General features: G+C 40.1%; 1 protein-coding gene across 3 annotated transcripts in view; it reads left to right on the forward strand.

Moving 5' to 3' along the window:
• The window catches only part of FSIP1 (fibrous sheath interacting protein 1), a 287,135-nt gene that overhangs the window by 47,750 nt on the left and 219,879 nt on the right, over positions 1 to 19,506 (forward strand). For 2 of the 3 annotated variants that reach the window (XM_066388521.1, XM_066388520.1), the window contains exons 7-10: positions 1,649 to 1,773; positions 3,775 to 3,885; positions 7,436 to 7,594; positions 17,168 to 17,312. In XM_066388521.1, the coding sequence (XP_066244618.1) occupies positions 1,649 to 1,773; positions 3,775 to 3,885; positions 7,436 to 7,594; positions 17,168 to 17,312 (540 nt within the window). The remainder of the gene's footprint in view (positions 1 to 1,648; positions 1,774 to 3,774; positions 3,886 to 7,435; positions 7,595 to 17,167; positions 17,313 to 19,506) is intronic. The other variant, XM_066388524.1, reaches the window with a different exon arrangement.

The following is a 19,506-nucleotide window of genomic DNA, read 5'->3' on the forward strand; positions in this document are numbered from 1 at the left end:
TTTAATGTTGTATTGTTTAAGAGTATATGAAACTTCAACTGAATGACTGAACCTATTTCAACTTAAAAGACTATTTTCAACTTGTATTATGGAAAAAAATTATGTATTTTATATCTAAGTAGGCCATTCACTGAAAAAGTAACTTCTACTTTAACTATTGGTAGTTTATTTTTTTAAATTATATTATTAATTAGAAAATAAAATCCCAGTCATCAAGCACAGATTTATTTGTTGAGAAATTTATAACTTATATTTGACTAAAACCTTCTTTACTCAAATTTTTTTGTTTGTTTGAAAAGAATTTAAATTCATAGGTCTTACTCTTTTTCTGTTTTTTTTTCCAGCTACTGTTATAAAAATTTATTGTTTAATTATTAAATTTGTTTTGACTCTTGAATAATTAGCTACAAATACCCTTAATCCTTTTTATTGCGGTAACCTTTTTTATAAAACAAGTAAACCTTGTCTGAATTGAGCTGCTGGCTAGGGTTTTTCCCTTTTGGAGTTTAAAGTGGCAATTTATTTTATTTTGTAAGGTGGATTCCAGTTGTCACATAAGAAGACTCTTCTTTATGCATAGCCTTAAAGCACTAATGAGGGATTCACATGATCTTGTTTTAAAGACTTTAAACATGACGACAGTGAAAACAAGATATTTAATAAAGGGAATAAGAGTTCACATGTATTTTTCTTACCCTTGTTTTGAGAACTCAGAGTCTGAACAACTCATAAGTTGACTTAAGCCTCCATTCAAAGGTTGAGAAAATTGACAAACTAGGGTGGGCTCTAGTGGTGTGTGCAGATGGATGTCAGACATCGGGGGCACATGCCCAGACCTTGCTTAGAAGACAGGTTTGAACAAAAAGTTGATTGTTCAGAGAGGGTGATGACAAATTATTAAAGGATCTAGTATTTAGGGAAAGTTCTGTTTTATATAAAGACTAAAATAAAATATATTTTAAAATTCCCATATCATCAGAGGTTTTTCCTTTATAAGCATCACTTGTAGTTCTTTTCATATTGCCCATGATTCCAAAGGAATCAATAGCAAGAAGATTGATACAAGATAATGAATAACAGAAGTTTTATGAGAACTTCATAGCAAATTATGTAGCACATTTATCTTTTTAAGAATAAATCTTGGTCCTGGCTGGTTGGCTCAGTGAGTGGATAGAGCATCTTCCTGGTGTGTAGACATTCAGGGTTGGGTCTCCAGTCAGGGCACAAAGAAGAAATGACCATCTGCTTCTCTTCTCCCTTTCTCTCCCCCTTCTCTCTCTCTTCCCCTCTTGCAGCCAGTGGCTCTATTGGTTCGAGCTTTGGCCCCGGGCACTGAGGATAGATCAGTTGGTCTGAGAGTTGGCCTCAGGTGCTGAGGATAGCTTGGTTGATTTGAGCATTAGCCTCAGGTGGAGGTTGCCGGGTGGATCCTGGTTGGGGCTCATGCGGGAGTCTGTATCTATTTCCCCTCCTATCACTTAAAAAAAAAAAAGGAATAAATCTCTATGTATGAGGTTTTTGGATCTGAAATTTAGAAGTTCTTCTATGTGTGTTTTATTTCTTATATATTTTAATATATACTTATGGTAAATTTTTAGAATAATGTACAATTATATTTATGAAAAAATTTGAACCTTTTAAATTGTAGATTTCACCTGTGATGTGGAAAGAAATGAGTCATTGATCAAAGCAGAAAAGAGACCTTGCTCAAATACAGAAAAGATTGAGCTCAAGGCTAAACACAGCCAGGATTTTATTAAGCGAAATATTGAGGTATGTACTCAGAAATTTAGAAGCCAGAATGAGGACTAAATGAGTTATGAAAATGGAAATAGTTGTTTTCAGTGTCTTTAGATATTTTTTGACTGTGATGCATGTATATGTAATTTAAACATTATATATAACTGAAAGAAAAGTTTTATGAACCAGTACTTTACAATTTTTTTTTTTTTTTTTTTTTTGTATTTTTCTGAAGCTGGAAACGGGGAGGCAGTTAGACAGACTCCCCCGCATGCGCCTGACTGGGATCCACCCGGCACGCCCACCAGGGGGCGATGCTCTGCCCATCCAGGGCATCGCTCTGCCGCGACCAGAGCCACTCTAAAGCCTGGGGCAGAGGCCATGGAGCCATCCCCAGCGCCCGGGCCATCTTTGCTCCAATGGAGCCTTGGCTGCGGGAGGGGAAGAGAGAGACAGAGAGGAAGGAGAGGGGGAGGGGTGGAGAAGCAGATGGGCACCTCTCCTGTGTGCCCTGGCCGGGAATCAAACCCGGGACTCCTGCACGCCAGGCCGATGCTCTACCACTGAGCCAACCAGCCAGGGCCAGTACTTTACTATTTTCTATTCAATCCTATCCAATCTTAATCCTTATAGAAATACTAGCTGTGCTCTGTCCAGGTGGCTCAGTTGGTTAGGGCATAATCTTGATACACCAAGGTTGCAGGTTTGATCCGAGGTCAGGGCACATATGAGAATCCACCAATGAATGCATGAATAAGCGGGACAACAAATCGATGTTTCCCTCTCTCTCTAAAGATCAGGAAATAATTTTAAAAATGCTGCAACTCAATACATTTATTGTATTTTCCCTGCAATTGAGTCTTGTTCCTGCAATTTGAAAACATTTAGATAAGAGTTTGGAACATGTTTCCCAGGTTTTAAATTTCATATTAGTAGCTGGTGCATTTAGAAATTTGAATGGAAAATGTTCCTGGCAGGGCTGGAGAGACCAACTGGTTGTTCCTCCCATCACCACCCGGCCCCACCCCATGAGCCTCCTGCAGCCCTTCCCTTGCCACTGTGCCTGGGTCAGCTCCCTGCCTCAGAGGCCTGGCCTTGGTCTTGGGCCCTGCAGCCTGACTGGCTTTGTTCTCAAAGCAGACTCAGACCAACGTAGAGCGCTCCTGTATTAGACCAGCATGTTAATCAACTCATTTGCAGCAAGAAATGTAACAGTGGTAGACAGAAGGCTCAGGGCAAACCACTGAGGCGGTTAGGTCATTAAAAAACTGCCTTGGTGAATGTGAAGTACTGACAAGAGGAGAGAGTTAAATAATTTTTCACAACTGAAGCCTGATCTTTTTCCCACAACTGCATGTTATTTCCATGCAGACTGGATTCAGGGGTCAGCTTGACCCTGCCAGGACTGCATTCTGGGATTCTTGACTTTTCTTTGCTCCATGTATCTATGACCTCAAGGAAACCTCTCCAGCTTGATCTGTCTTTTTGTGCTGGCCTACTGTATATTGATTTATTGTTTAATTTTCCAAGAGCAGTAGAGTTTTTCCCATGTCCAAGTTCTTGCTGACACAGCAGCTCTGGCATACATTACCCTTTTAACAATAGTAACTGAATTTTAATTTAAACTCCTGATATGATTTTCTTGGAATTTTAAAGCAGTTTCATTTAGTGGACACACACCACATAGGAAGTGGCAAAAAAGACTTTTTCCAAATGCCCCAGAAAATGTTTTTGCTTTGATATAATATAAAGAGGGTTTTGAAAACTGCATGTGTTTTATTTTATTTTTTAAATAAAATCTTCTTTAAAATGGTTAACATGGGGTCTGCTTACAGTGGAAATATCTTTGCTTGGAGAATGGACCTATATCAAAATTTTAACAGAAAATAAGATAGCCTGGCAAATGAAAAATGCCTAATTTCACAAATTTTACCATAGTGTATTTGTACTGTAGAAACCTCAGGCTTCATTTTTATTTCCCTGAACTATGAATTACTTTGCATTTTTAATATTTTTCATTAATACATTCTTTAGTTGGCCAAGAATTCAGGAACACCAGTGGTGATGATTGACAGAGAGAAGAAGAGGCTGGTTGAACTTTTGAAGGACTTAGATGATAGAGATTCAGGGCTGTCCAGTTCTGAGGTATGTAAACTCTGATGTTCAATGACCCCTACATGTCTTTTCTTTTCTTTTTTTAAGTGATAGGAGGGGAATACAGAGATAGAATCCTGCATGTGCCCTGACCAGGATCCACCCAGCAACCCCTTGCTGGGGTCGATACTTAAAGCAGATGAGCCATCTTCAGTGCCTAGGACTGATGCTCGAACCAACTGAGCTATTAGCTGTGGGAGGGGAAGAGAAGCAGATGGTCGCTTCTCCTGTGTGCCCCGACTGGGGATTGAACCCAGGACGTCCGCACGCTGGACTGATGCTCTGTCTGCTGAACCAAACGGCCAGGGCCGACCTCTACACATCTTAATATTTATTTTTATCATGCTATTGACCTATTAGTGTAAGTAAGTTCATCATAGTTTTTTAAATTATGAGATAATATTCTCTGGCTTTAAAAAATCAGAGCAGAAAAGAGACCTTGCTCAAATACAGAAGCACAAAACAAGTAAACCTTGTCTAGATTGAGCTGCTGGCTGGTGTTTTTCCCTTTTGGAGTTTAAAGTGGTAATTTATTTTATTTTGTAAGGTGGATTCCAGTTGTCAGCTATTCTTGAATGTGCCCTTACCAGGGATTTAGCCAGCAACATCTGCAATTTCAGACTACAGTCCAACCAACTGAGCTATCTGTCCAGGGCTTAATTTTTTTTTTGTATTTTTGTATTTTTGTATTTTTCTGAAGCTGGAAACGGGGAGAGACAGTCAGACTCCCGCATGCGCCCAACCGGGATCCACCCAGCACACCCACCAGGGGGCGACGCTCTGGCCACCAGGGGGCGATGCTCTGCCCCTCCGGGGCATCGCTCTGTTGCAACCAGAGCCACTCTAGCGCCTGAGGCAGAGGCCACAGAGCCATCCCCAGCGCCCGGGCCATCTTTGCTCCAATGGAGCCTTGGCTGCGGGAGGGGAAGAGAGAGACAGAGAGGAAGGAGAGGGGGAGGGGTGGAGAAGCAGATGGGCGCTTCTCCTGTGTGCCCTGGCCGGGAATCGAACCCGGGACTTCTGCACGCCAGGCCGACGCTCTACCACTGAGCCTACCGGGCCAGAGCCAGGGCTTAATTTTTAAAAAAACTGTTATTGATTTTTAGAGAGACAAAGAGAGGAAGGGAGAGAGAAGGAAGGGAAAGGGAAGCATTAATTTGTTGTTCCACTCAGTGTGCACTCGTTGGTTGCTCCCCATGTGTGCCCTGATTGGGGATTGAAACCACAACCTTGTTGTTTTGGGATGATGCTCTTAACCAACTGAGCTAACTGGCCACGGCTCAAAGTCATACAGAATTTGAGTCACTTTTATTTAGGAAAAACTACATAACCAGAGTTTCTTATTTGTGAGTAACTAAGTAATATTATTTTAAAAATAACTATGTATGACTTTGATATGCCAACTTATAAGAATATTTAAAATGTTTAGTGCTGTATCATATCCTTGTATGCATATACTGCAATCCACTCACTCTTTCCTTATTTTTAGACATTTAGGCTTTTTACCTATATTCTGTTTTGTAAATAACTTGGCAAAAATGTGTTAGTCAGTGTTCTGGGTTGCAAGAGACAGAGATGGACTTTGGTTTAAAAAAAACAAACAAAATGAATTTATTGGGAGACTTGGGCTGTTCGCAGACTCAGTGGGAAGTCTGAAGAGCCAGGTTTGTAAACCATGTTTGTATCAAAGTAGCCAGAGCATGGCCGTGGAAACTCCTCAGAAGCAGGCTGCTTAGGAGCTGCACCATGTCACCAGACACTCCTGCTAGATGAGAGATCACGGCTGCCTCCTTCACTGCTACCAAGGCTGGGTACTCCCTGCTGTTCTGTCACCTGTAATCACTTCCCGACTTGCCCTGCATCTTTGCATCTCTCTTTCTCCCTCAAGAGTTAGGGTCCAGGGTATTTACTTCTGATTGGCCAAATCTAGGTCATTTGCTTGTCTTTTTGATGTCCGTGGGTAGGAGAAGGTGAGGACCTGTCTCCCACTAAGAGTCATGTAGTATTTGGTTTCACTGAAGCAGAGCGGAAGATTGGACGTTCGATTCAGGGAGAGACACATGAGTCTTTCTGCATAATTTTTTGCATGTATTTCTTCTGGTTACCACCTACAGGCTGATTCCTGGTGTAGGATTCACAAATCCAAAGTGTATGAAATTCTTAAGCTTCCTTGCTGTCCACTTGCCCCTTTATTCTAAATGTGTTCTTCATGATTCTTCTGTCCTCGTACTACATGCTTCCCTCTGTGACCTCACCCATTCACATGGCCAGGGGTTCAAGCCACCGTAGATATATGAGTGAGTCCAAAATACTTGTTTCCAACCCAAGTCTCTCTTGAACTTCAGACATATATTTAACTACCTAACATACCCTGTGGATATCCTAGAGACATTTGTGCAAATATCAAAAGACCCAAAACAGAATTCATCATCATTTTTCTTCTCACACCTACTACACCTGTATTTCCTAGTTTGGTCAATACGATCACCATCCCCCTGGTTGACAAAATCAGGAATTTGGTTTCTATCTTTGATTCTTCCTCTTCCTTTTATTATTATATCATATTATTTCTGGATTCTGTAAATTCTACTTCCTAAGTTTCTTTGGGCTCTATCTTATGTTCTGCACTCTCAGGAAATATTCCTTAATTCAACACTCATCACTTTGTTCTAGATTTTGGCTTTTGCTTCTTAACCGGGCTTTCTGCCTCCAGTCTCGCCCTCACCAGCTCCAGTTTCAAAGTACATGTTGTTTCTTTTATTAAGATATGATTAAGCTTGATTATTTCAACCAGGAAGCCTTCTCCAACCACTTTGTCCCTTCCTGACCCACCAACAGAGGGTCGCTGTCCCTCCTGTCTCCCACAGTGCCCTGGGCTTACTGGTGAGCTTCACACTTTGTTAAAATCTTTGCTGCCAAGGGACTGAGAACTCCTTGAGGGCAGAAACTTGTGAGATTCATATTGAATTACCCAATGTAATGCACTCAGAATGAGATTTTTGAGTGAATGTTATGAATGGGTCTTAACCTATTATTGTTAGGTTGGAGTCTAAAGGAGCCCTGGATCCAAACTTAACAATTGTGAAACTATAATGTTAGCTGAATGAGTTAGATGTCCAATTAAGCTAATAAAACCCAAACAACTGATTTTATAGATCCTATGTTACTTCACAGGGACAAAATTTGAAAATACCATATCCATGATTTCTCCTTGTTCAACATACCACAACCAGCTTTTCAAAGCGAAGAAATGAGATTGTAATGAGAACCGGACTGTGAGGCTAAGAGATTTAGTCCATGGGCAAAAACTCCACAAAGTGTAGTTTATGAAGATGCTTTACACAGTTGGCAGATAATGAAACCATCGATTATTTGTTTCTTTCACCATGCCAGTGTTCTGTGCTTTTTTAAATTTTGGTTTTTTTTTTTTTTTAAATGTGTTTGTGTGAAGTCCTCAATATCCATGTAGTAGCCTGAAAGATATATTATGTTTTGGAAAAAATGCAGCATGGGAATAACCTGGTGGCTTGTTTCCTTCCAGGGTGATCAGTGTGGCTGGCTGGCCCCAGGAGAAGGGTACAGGCTTGCAGACACCCAGTATCAGCAGCTTGCTGAAATTGATGCGAAACTCCAAGAACTCTCAGCAGCCACCCCAAAAATGTCCCGCTTTCCTCCAAGACTTGAAAATCAGAATGATCAGGTATATTAAGCTCAGGAGTGCATGGACTGTTCAGATGTAGGTATGTGTGCTAAAGCTAGTTCACATTTGAAAATCTGCTTGTTAACTAGAGAGGTTTCTTCCTGATTGCTTTTTGTTTCATGACTACAACTGTAGGGATAGTAATTTCCCTAACAGTGTGGACTTTTCTTTGGTGACTTCTACTTTATTTATTTATTTATTTTTCCAGTGGGGAATTTGCTGGGATGGAGTCATTGAAGAAATATTATTTTAATATTATTATTTATGGTTAACTCTAATTCTTGATCATGATCAGGAAAGAGGAGAGGGAATAAAATTGATATAGTACTCATTAGTCCTTTGAGAGATATGTTTCTCTTTAGTCCTCTGGTTCTAGGTATTAGCAATGGCAGCCACTTGTCCCTTATTCTGACTTACGCTTGCTTCTAGCTCCTTTAATTTAACACCAAACAGTGAAGCTCACTAACTTGATGGTTACTCTGCTATGAGGGTTTTGAACTAAATGTTTTTCCTCTCTTGATAGTTCCCTCAAATATTCTTTTACAAAGCTAATAAAAGGTGTAGAAAAACAGGAGAAAAATAGCAGCTTTGGAAAAATAAAATTCTCTTTCCCCCACTATATTTCAGTACTTCCTGGGATCTAGTTTGGGTTTGCGTGGTAGTTTTCACCTGAAGAGAAAATGGCTGGTCTTTTGTTATTTTACTAACCCTCTGCCAATTTTATAAACACCTCAGCAGATCATTATCTTTCTTTTTTCCTTTTCTTTTTTCTTTTTTTTTTTTCGTGAGAGAGAGAGAGAGAAATAGACAGGGACAGACAGACAGACAGGGAGAGAAATCAGAAGGATCACTTCTTTGTTGTGGCACCTTAGTTGTTCATTGATTGCTTTCTCATATGTGCCTTGACTGAGGGGCTCCAGGTGAGCCAGTGACTCCTTGTTCAAGCCAGCAACCTTGGGCTCAAGCTGCCAACTTTAGGTCTCAAGCCTGTGACCATGGGGTCATGTCTATGATCCCATGCTGAAGCCAGTGACCCCACACTCAAGCTGGTGAGCCCATGTTCAAGCCAGCAACCTTAGGGTTTTGAACCTGGGTCCTTAGGGTTGCAGACCAATGCTCTATCCCCTGCGTCACCGCCTGATCAGGCACCAAATAATTTTATGTACTATTTTAGATGCATGTGGTTTTCTTGGTTCTTAAAAAGATTTAAATATCAGTAGACTATAAGTAATACTTCTGCTTTATAATGAATTATTTTTCCAAGCTGTCAATTGAAGGTTGAGGGTTTGGCTTTGGGCCAGTTGAAAACACCTCAGGGATAAAGAGCAGTGCTAAAAATGTTCAAAAGGAGTTTGTTCACTGACAAACCATTATGGAGCCAACTCAGCTTCTTTAGGGGAGTGCCTAAGGGTCAGGCAAAGCTGCCTCTGGCCTTTGCACAGCTGCAGTGGGGGTAGTGGAACAGCTGATTTCTGGATTGGGATCAGAATTCTTGGAAAACAGAATTGTAATCTCTTTCTCAGCTCAAGTGTATCCCTGGACATTGACACTATTACATTGCTAGTTGAGTTGTGTTACTGGGCGCAATTTCTCTAAAGGAGGAAGCCACGACGGGGGAACACAGTTGTTCAGGGATGTTCTTTGTCCTTTTTGTGTTAGAGCCTAGTTTTTGTTATTGTTAGATTTCAGGGATAGCTGAGATCTCAAAGCTGAATAATTGTCCTAAAGATCAAAAATGTCTTTTTCATGGCTGTCAAGTGGTATTCTTGGAGGAGAAACTGAGAATTTAGAGATTTGTTTAGCCATTAGGACTTTAAATAAAGCACGACTATGTTTAGGTTCTGTCATTGTAATCTAATCACATTTTCAGAGTTTACATTCATGGTTCTGATAGGATATTTAAAAAATAATAAAAAGGAAACCAGTACATGGCTCAGTTATATACTAAGATCATATATTTTTATGTGAAACAACATATATTTAGAGGGAAAAGAGGAAACTGTGTTTGGGATTCCCATTGGGTGCAGAAAGAGGAATATAACATCCTAGTTGTTGAAAAGAAAGAATTAGTGCTTTTTGCATGTGAAATAAAGAATATCTTTTTTGAGCTTTTGTTCAGTTTCCTCTTGGCATTTCCTTTTTTCTACCTAAAACCAGAATTGCACATTGAATTTTCAAGCCAGAAATGCTAACATGGCAAATTATTTTATGGATATTATTTTTGGATTGGAATTTTTTTTTGAACAACTATACTGAAAAGTATCTTGGATAAACCCAGAGTATCTATTCAGTTGATGAATGGGCTCCAATCTATTGCTGAACAAATATTAATAATAAAGAGTCATGTTATTTTTATTTTTTAACCCTTCTGCAAGCCATTAACTCATCAGTAATTTTTCTTCATGCTTTTAAAGGAAGTATCTTTTAAGTGAAATATAAATGTCTGCCTTTCAACAATTGATCCAACAAATAATAATCAAGTACTCACTGTGTGTAGGGAATTGTGGGGCACTTATAGATAAGTTAGCTAAACAGAACTGTGGGTATAAAACCTCATTTCAAGTTCTGGCTCTTCTGAGGACTTGGGAATTAATTAAAAACACTCCAAACTCCAGTTTCCTCATCTATAAAATTATAATAATAATACTATTATTTAGTATTCTTATATGCAAAGTGCTTACAGTGTCTGACACAGAATTCTACCAATGATGTGATTATAATAATAATAGGTGACTTAAGGAATTTATTTCCTTATGGGAGGCACAGATTAGATGTGGATAACTGAGGTACTAGATGACATTGGTAAGCACAATGGAGGGATATAAGCTAAGTACTGTGGTTCGGAGGAGAGAGAAAGCACATCCAGAAGCAATATCAAGAAAGTCAATATTTATGAGAGGGACAGAAGGAATAAGAGGAACTGGGGACTGAGGCAGAAGGGGTCAGAGGCCCAGGAGAAGACTGCTATTATAGTGCAGGAGGTTGAAAACTGGTGGCCTGCAGGGCAAATGTGGCTCACAGGTGGGTTTCCTTTAGCCTACACATAGGGTTTACAGTTGTTTTTTTGACAGAAACAGAGTCAGAGAGACGGACACATAGGGACAGACAGACAGGGAGAGAGATGAGAGGCATCAATTCTTCGTTGTGGCTCCTTAGTTGTTCATTGATTGTGTTTTCGTATGTGCCTTGACCAGGCGGCTACAGCAGAATGAGTGACCCCTTGCTTAAGCCAGTGACCTTGGGCTCAAGCCAGTGACCTTGGGTTTCAAGCCAGTGACCTTTGGGCTCAAGCCAGTGACTATGGGGTCATGTCTATGATCCCACTCTCAAGCCAGCAACCCCGTGCTGAAGCTGGATGAGCCCGTGCTCAAGCCGGCTACCTTGGGATTTTGCACCTGGGTTCCTCCACGTCCTAGTCCGACGATCTATCCACTGCACCACCGCCCAGTCAGGCAGGGTTTACAATTTTTTTTCCCAGCTAACATTTAAAAATTGGGTGACCTCATACAAAAATACAAATTCCTAGTTTTTCTTGAAAAATTAGAAAACCTGGCAACATTAGGCCTGAATCCTTGCTTGGCCCATTGTAGGACTGAGCCAAGTAGCAACTGCTGCTTCATATGGAGCACAGATTCTCTAGTTTGCTCCAGTCTCCACCACGCCATATTGCAGGCCCTGAGGCCTGCTGCATGATTTGTGTTACTTGTCCAGCCTCAGCACAGGCCATCAGCCCATCTTTGAATGCTGGCTCATTTGAAAAGAGGTGCTGCGGTGATTGTCGTTAGGTATTCAGATTAGTATGTGGCTTCTCCTCTGACCTTAAAGCAGCTTGTAGGGCACTGGAGGAGAGGATGTAAACATGGAACAGGCCGCGGAGTGATCATGGAGTAAAACAAAAACTACCACAGCACAAGAGCTGAGAGAGTGTATGTCTGGGGGCACAGTGAAAGAAAAAGTCACTTGATGAAGGCATGATATTTAAAAGACTCCTTTAGGCCCTGGCCGGTTGGCTTAGTGGTAGAGCGTCGACCTGGCGTGCGGGAGTCCCGGGTTCGATTTCCGGCCAGGGCACACAGGAGAAGCGCCCATCTGCTTCTCCACCCCTCCCCCCTCCTTCCTCTCTGTCTCTCTCTTCTCCTCCCGCAGCCAAGGCTCCATTGGAGCAAAGATGGCCCAGACGCTGGGGATGGCTCCTTGGCCTCTGCCCCAGGCGCTAGAGTGGCTCTGGTCGCGGCAGAGCGTCGCCCCTGGTGGGCGTGCCGGGTGGATCCCGGTAGGGTGCATGCGGGAGTCTGACTGTCTCTCCCCGTTTCCAGCTTCAGAAAAAATACAAAAAAAAACACACAAAAAGACTCCTTTGGAGATTTTTAAAAGTTGGTTCAATAAACAGTTTCCCAAACAAGTTGAAACATGCAGACTTTCTGACTAACCTGATTATAGCAACAATAAGGAGCCAAGTTGGTAGGCATATAAGCCTGGGATGATAAACGTACCTGAGTCATCATAATTTGAGGGACTCCAGAAATGTGATTCAGAGATGAAGAAAGCGCTGGTTGTTGTGAAAGGGAAAGAGAGGAAACCTTTTCCTAATGAGCTTGCTGATCAGAGTGTTCTCATCTGGATGCCCTGGCCTGGCTCTTCACTTCATGGCAATATTTTAAAAGCAGCATTTGGCTTTTATGTATCTGATTTCCTTAGTGTAAAACAAAGTATGTGTTCACATTCAGGAGAACAAATGGCATGTTACTGCTATTGCTTTAATGTGGATAGATCATGTAGCTGCAGTGTTTACAGCTGCTTTTTATTTTCATTTCATCTTAGCAAAAGAGAACTAATTGAGGCAATTTTAAGAAGATCTGTGGTTTAAGTGTGCGTAGTTCTCTGTATTCATCTCCTAACTTTCCAACAAATCAGTTCTTTCCATTTTTTTGTAAATCTTATGGTACAATTGAGTGAAGTTCCATAATTTAGCACTCTTATTTGGCACTGTAGTAGATTCCAGCTTTTTCCAGAAATATCTAAGATATAGGAGTTCTGTAAGCATTCATTTTCTTAAATCCTTAGCAACTGGATTTAATAATAGATTTGTTCAGTTTAGCTCTTGTAAACAAGTGTAATTTATTTATCTTTAATGCAGTCAGTCTTACTAAAGCTAGAATTCCAGTTCATGGTATGATTTTTTTTTTTCTGATTGGAAAAGGGTCTTCAGAAATTGATCTTATTGACAAGAAATACTTCTTTGTTTTTAAACCAAGTAGTTTAATTGAATATTAAGGTCTTCCTTAATTTGATTCATTTTCTTGCTCTTAAAACATTGATTCAGTTGTACATAATTTGGTAAGACCAACAAAATATCAACAAACATTTGATAGAGGAAAATTATAGTTGTGTTTACATATTTTCTTGCCAAGAGCATACTATTGCTGAGAGCAACAACTAACTTTTTTTTTCCTCTTCCTGTTTCAATAGTAGCAAGAACTGGGAAAATACAAACCTTTGTTTGGTATGCAATCCTGAAAGATGTTTTTGTTGTTTTTTTTTGAGCCCAGGGATTTGTAGTGTTCTAATAATGACCATATAGTCCAGTTGACTTCAAATTACTTTATATACTGGTGAGGGCAGGAATCTAGGAATTTTTTACATATGCTAGTCACAAGCAGAGAAATCATATTGACCATCTATTCATTTCCAAAACTATAAAAGTATGACACTTTTTTTAAGAGAGGGGAGGGGCAATAGAGAGACAGACTCCCACATGCACCCTGACCGGGATCCATCTGGCAACCCTCATCTGGGGCCAAGGCTTGGACCAGCCCAGCTATCTCGGTGCCCGGGGCCAATGCTGGAACCAGTTGAGCCACTGGCTGTGAGAGGGGAAGAGGGAGAGAAGGGGAGAGGGAGGAGCAAGGAAGCAGATGGTTGTTTCTCATGTGTGTCACGTCCAGGGATCGAACCTGGGGTGTTGGCATCCAGGACTGACACTGTCCACTGAGCCAAGCCAGGGCCAGGGCCAGAAGTATGCCACTCTTAAGAGCATGGAAATATGGATTGAGAAATTAACAAGAAGTTACTTCAGAGATTCTTGCCTCTAATGTTAACCTATCAAACATTCTTAATTAAATTTGGGGAACTCTTACCACCTGTATTTTACAGATTACTTTGAAGTTTATATTTATATCCTTTTAATTTTAAACATTAAACCTCCTGTGTTTAAAAGGTTTCTTTTATTGCATGGCAATATTCCAATATGATAAAAACAATCTGTGTGAAAGAATTTTCCCCTGTTTTTAGTACTGCCAGGCAAGTGATCCATCTGATGACAGGAAATAGCCGTAGCCTGTGGGAAAGTATAGTATTAGTTTGAAAACACATGGAACCTGGCTTGATTTAGGCAAGTCTGTATTTTTCTGGCCCTTAACTCACGCCTTATTTGCATGTCAGATAACTCAGGAAGATGTGAGTAATTTCCTCTTTCTTTGATTTTTGGAAACGAGTTTACTTAACTTCAAAGATCCCTGTTGGCTCAATCAACAGTATAGATATTTTTCTAAGGATGAGCTTAGAATCCATTGGCAATCAATTAGTCAAATCAACAAATGTCTGTTGACCTCAGGGATAGTTCTCCTCTTGTGGCTCCTTCGGTGTTCTTTGCATATCATGAGAGCATTCCTATATGACTCAGAAATGCAAAAAATATATGGATGGTCAGAGAGTGTGCTCAAATATTTTTATCATAGGAAATCAAGCTATTTCCTGATAATCATGAAAACAGACCGCACTGTTTGGCACATTGATGTGACCATAGAACCTCTCCTGGCACCACAGAGCTTCTTCAATATACCACTGGGTAGTTTCTGCCAGTCTGTGACTCCCTTTTCTCATTTCCTGTTAGCTTCTGCTTTCACCACATGTTATCCTTTACTTTCTATTTGAACTATGTGGTGATGCTATCAGAGACCAAGCAAGGAAAGATGTTTTGTATCCTTACGTCTAACTGTAGAGAATTACAGACATATAAGCTATTCAAGTTTGAAGAAATTTTATCAGTAGAAATTGAGACCAAAAAAGAAAAAGTGATTTGCTCAAAGGTACACAGCTGGTCATACCAGTACAACCAGGGCTAAAATCTAACCTTTAGGCCAATACCTTTTGGGTACAGAGAGTTACATTGTCAGGTAACAAAAATAACCTTGGTAAATCATTTTTTTTGTTTTCTTAAAAATAAAAAAATCACATTTTCTGCTTATGAAATTAATACATGCTTATTGTAGAAAACTCAGAATATACATCTAAGAAAAATAAGATAAAATAAGATTTTTTTTATTAAGTTAAATTTCCTTCTAGTCTCTTTCTCTGCAAATACACACACACATGCACTTATATACGTATATGCAAACAAACATAATGTACCACTTAAAATTCTTGGTAAGAAACAATGCAAACACTCAGTTTGGATTTTGAAGATAATTAAATGAAGGAACTGTGTATAGATTTGAAGGAGCCAGTCGTCGGTGCTGGGACAGCCATGGAGGAGCAACAGTGGGTAGGGGAAGGGAGTGCATTGGAGCTTAGGGAGATCTAGTGCCGTGGTTGAAGACTCATCCATCCGAAGTTGTCATCATAGAGGGTTTGGGCAAAGAATTAACCAACCCTTCTGCCTTCAGCATGAGAATCTGAGCTGTCATTAACTTTGTAATTGTTTTCCTGGCAACTGATGAAAGTTGGAATGTCAACAATATTAGGAGGCAACTTCACTTACACTAAACATGACCCCTGGGTTGGAAGAACCATAAAGACCTGTTGGGGAAAGCCATACTTTGAGTTTCTCTAAGGGCAGTGATTCTCATGGCTGGGCATGTCCCTGCTGGGACCTTGGATGCTGTACTATAAAATCATTTCAAGAGATGATTATGGGATATAAAGCCTTTAAAACAGGGTAGCTTCCTTGCCCCTTGTGCCTGGTCTGTGATGACACGAACTGCGGCAAAAAACTCCCATTGAAGAGGATACCCAACACTGCATTGCTGTGTTTCCTGTCCTACATCCTTCCGAATAGACTGATTCTAGGTGTGGCTCTGTTTGTCTTTGAGCATGAATATACAGTTGAATCTAAGAAAAACTTCCTGATGGGCACCTCAGGAATACATCACTGCCAAAATCATAATACCAGAGCAGTGAGGGGAAGGGGAAAACACCACAAGCTTTCTCTCCTTCTGCTCTGCAATCTCCTAATACTCCTCCCCCTATGCTGAGTAAACCTAATCACAGTGCAGAGGTCAAGCAGAGTGTGACTGTCCCAGCATGCATCAGGTGCTTACCACAGAATTTTTATTTTTTAATTTTTATCATTCTCATGTTGGTGGACATTTGGGATATGCATAAAGCTGCTGTGAATATTCATGTACAAAATGAGTAATACATTTTCTTTCTCTTGGACAGAGTCACAGGAGTGGAATTGCTAGGTAATTGAATAGGCAAATGTTTTTTATGTTTTTAAGAAACTGCCAGTTTTTCAAAGTGGTTGTACTATTATATACTTTCCTATAACCCATGAGAGTTCCATGCGTTCCACACTCTCCAACATTTGCTGTTAAACGTTTTCCTCTGGCCGTTCTAGTGGCTGTGTAGTGATATCCTCCTGTGATTTTAATTTGCTTTTCCCTGATGCCTTAATGGTGTGGAAGGCTTTTTCACTTACTTATCTGTCATTCACCTATCTTCTTTTACGAAGTGTGTGTTCAGGTTGTTTTAGAACTGGGTTGTCTTTTTATTATTTATTCTTGTTTATTATTAATTATGTGAATTCCTTATATATACTAGATTTAAGTCCTTTTAGACTTGTGCATTACGATATTTTTCTCTCAGTAGGTGGCTTATCTATTAACGGTGGCTTTGTAAAATTTAAAAATATTGATGAAGTCTGATGTAAAACTTTTTTCCTTGTGTCTTTTCTTTGCCTACCCAAAGATTAAAATAAAAAAAATCATAGCTGTAGATCATTAAAGTGATGTCCTTTTTAAAAAATGGTTTTCAGGCCCTGGTTGGATGGATCAGTGGATTAGCTATTCCTCTTCCTCCCCCCTTCTCTCTCCCTGTCCAGATGACGAAACAGGCACAGAGAGTTTACTTGATTTCCCTAAGGCCATCTTAGTAGTCAGGGAGAGCCAGGATTCAAAACTCGTGACTTTGACAATTCTAGGTCTCTTTTCACTATTACATAGCTTCCTCTCATAACATGGATAGCGGATAGGCAGGGTTTTTTTCTATAATTTATCTACAATGAATTTGAAGTCAAGAGAAACTATGATTTGCCTGAGATTCCAAGTTTTTAAGTGCAGAGCATGGACCAGAGCCTAGGTCACTACTTCCTGGCCACTGCTTTTTTCCTGCTTTCCATATGATTGAGTTCATGTCACTTCCTTGTTTTATTTAGAATTGAACAAAATAGGAAGAGTTTAGAGAATTATAAATATAATTTTAAGGGAAGCGATATTGCTTGAGAAGCTGAATTGCTTTAGAGTGGTGTCTGATGGTTCATTTTCAGCCTGGGCATGATTTTTTTTTTTTTATTAGGAACCTGACCTTCATGATGATGACAGAAACATGGAAATAACTCTGGGGGAAAAGGTACTTCGGGACACCAAGGAGCAACGGGATCGGCAAAATCGGCTGAGAGAGATAGATGAAAAGCTAAGAAAGATGAAGGAAAATGTGGCAAGTCTTTTTTATTTGAATTTAATTGTAACCAATTATCATATTTAAAAAGGTTCCAGTTTCCTTTGACTGTTTTATGGCTGTTTTTATGTGTTAAATCTGTCAAGAGAAATGACATGGGAATTGGTAAGAGTTTGAATGAAAGCTAGTACACTAATGTGATTTATAGAACTTAAAGGAGAATTATTCTTAGTTTATGTGACATACTTTGTGAAATAATACCTGCTTAGAATAATGATCCATATGCCTAATATTCTGATTTATGGCAACATAAATGTCTTTTTTTTGTGGAAAATTTTGGTAGTTGCTCTCCATAACATTATCTTTATATATTGAGCTTATCACTTAAGTATTCCCAACTTTCTGTTCATAATTCATAAAATATTATTACTCATTAATTTTAATACATTATAAATCCTTAAATATAAATCCTGAGCCTATTCCATGTTTTAAGTACTTGCCATTTAAAGACATATCATTGCTGATGAGAGATCTCTCTCTCTCTCTCTTTTTTTTTTTTGTATTTTTCTGAAGTGAGAAGCGGGCGGGGGGGGGGTGCGGGGGTGCAGGCAGACAGACTCCTGCATGCGCCAACTGAAAGGGGATCCACATCAGAGCCATTCTAGCACGAGGCCATGGAGCCATCCTCAGTGCCTGGGGCAACTTTGCTCCCATGGAGCCTTGACTGCGGGAGGGGAAGAGAAAGAGAGAAAGGAGAGGGGGAAAGGTGGAGGAGCAGATGGCATATCTGTGTGCCCTGGCCAGGAATCGAACCCGGGACTTCCACACTCTGGGCTGATGCTGAGAGATCTCTTAAATCAACTAAATTGTGTGCTGGTTAAAATTCTAAACCTATTAAAAATACTCTATTAAATTGTGATTTTTCCAGCCCTGGCTGATAGCTCGTTTGGTTAGAGCACGGTCACAAAATTATGATTTTTTCAGCTACCCACATGATGTTTCCAACTGGATACTTGGCTTTTACCTAAAATTAAATGTGATAAGGCTGCATTTGTGATTCTCCCTACGTCCTCTCTCCCGGGGCTGTTCTCATCCTACTCACCAGCACTGCTGACTTCCTGTCTCCTCCTGAATCCTGTTATCTCGGCTGATCTTTGAGCCTCTAAGTTTTAACCAGTCTGTCTAATTGGTTGACATATCTTACCAGAGTTCCTATGACTCTTTGAAAATCTTTTTTTTTTTTATTTTTTAATTTAATTTAATTTTTTTTATAAATTTTTATTAATTTTAATGGGGTGACATCAATAAATCAGGGTACACATGTACTGACTTGTGTCGCCCTTCACTCAGCATTGCCACCTCCTGTCTAAGCCGCTTATTCCTCATCACTCTCTCCTCTCATTCCATTCGATATGCTGCTCCGTGGGAGTGACATCACGTAAGTGACTTGGTTAAATTCTGATCTCCTCAGGGCTCCCCCAGAGTGCTGGCCAGCCCTGCCTGGGATTCTCTGCCCCACATCGCACCCTGCTGCCAGCGTGGACAGGGCTCTGACCTCACGCCGCAGGCATCGGCTCTAAAGGGGTCAACACACTGCGCTGCTTTTTATTATTCACTTTTACTTATCTTTTAAAAATTTTTTTTTAGACTTTATTTATTCACTTTAGTGCGGAGAGGAGAGAGAGATAGAGAGAGAAGGGAGGAGGAGCAGGAATCATCAACTCTCAAATGTGCCTTGACCAGGCAAGCCCAGGGTTTCGAACCGGTGACCTCAGCATTTCAGGTCGACGCTTTATCCATTGCACCACCACAGGTCAGGATTTACTTACTTTTGATGGGAAATGTAATGCGGATTATATTTCAGGGAGACCTCTATATTTAATTTCTGAGGGATTTTTTTCCTCCTTGAGTCTGCAGATATGGGAAGAGGTAGCAATGGTTAGGAAGTGGAAAGGGGCTTTTGGCCAGTAGTTGTGGTGGTGATGGAGCATTTCAAACTTGATGTGGCATATAAAGTGTTTGCTGTTTGACCGATTTTAAGAACTGTTGGTACTTCTCACCCCATACCTGCCAATCCAAGGCAGGCAAAGCACATTGTTCTCTGTAATTCAGTTTTCCTGGTTTCTGATCATTTATTATATGGCTTGAACATGTATCTGGTCTTTTTAACCATGTGGCTATTATTATTTAATGTTTGACTCAAAACCCAAGTCCTTTAAGAAATCTTATATTTTATT

The sequence above is a fragment of the Saccopteryx leptura genome, chromosome 6 (assembly GCF_036850995.1).
Source record: "Saccopteryx leptura isolate mSacLep1 chromosome 6, mSacLep1_pri_phased_curated, whole genome shotgun sequence".
Classification (NCBI taxonomy): domain Eukaryota; kingdom Metazoa; phylum Chordata; class Mammalia; order Chiroptera; family Emballonuridae; genus Saccopteryx; species Saccopteryx leptura.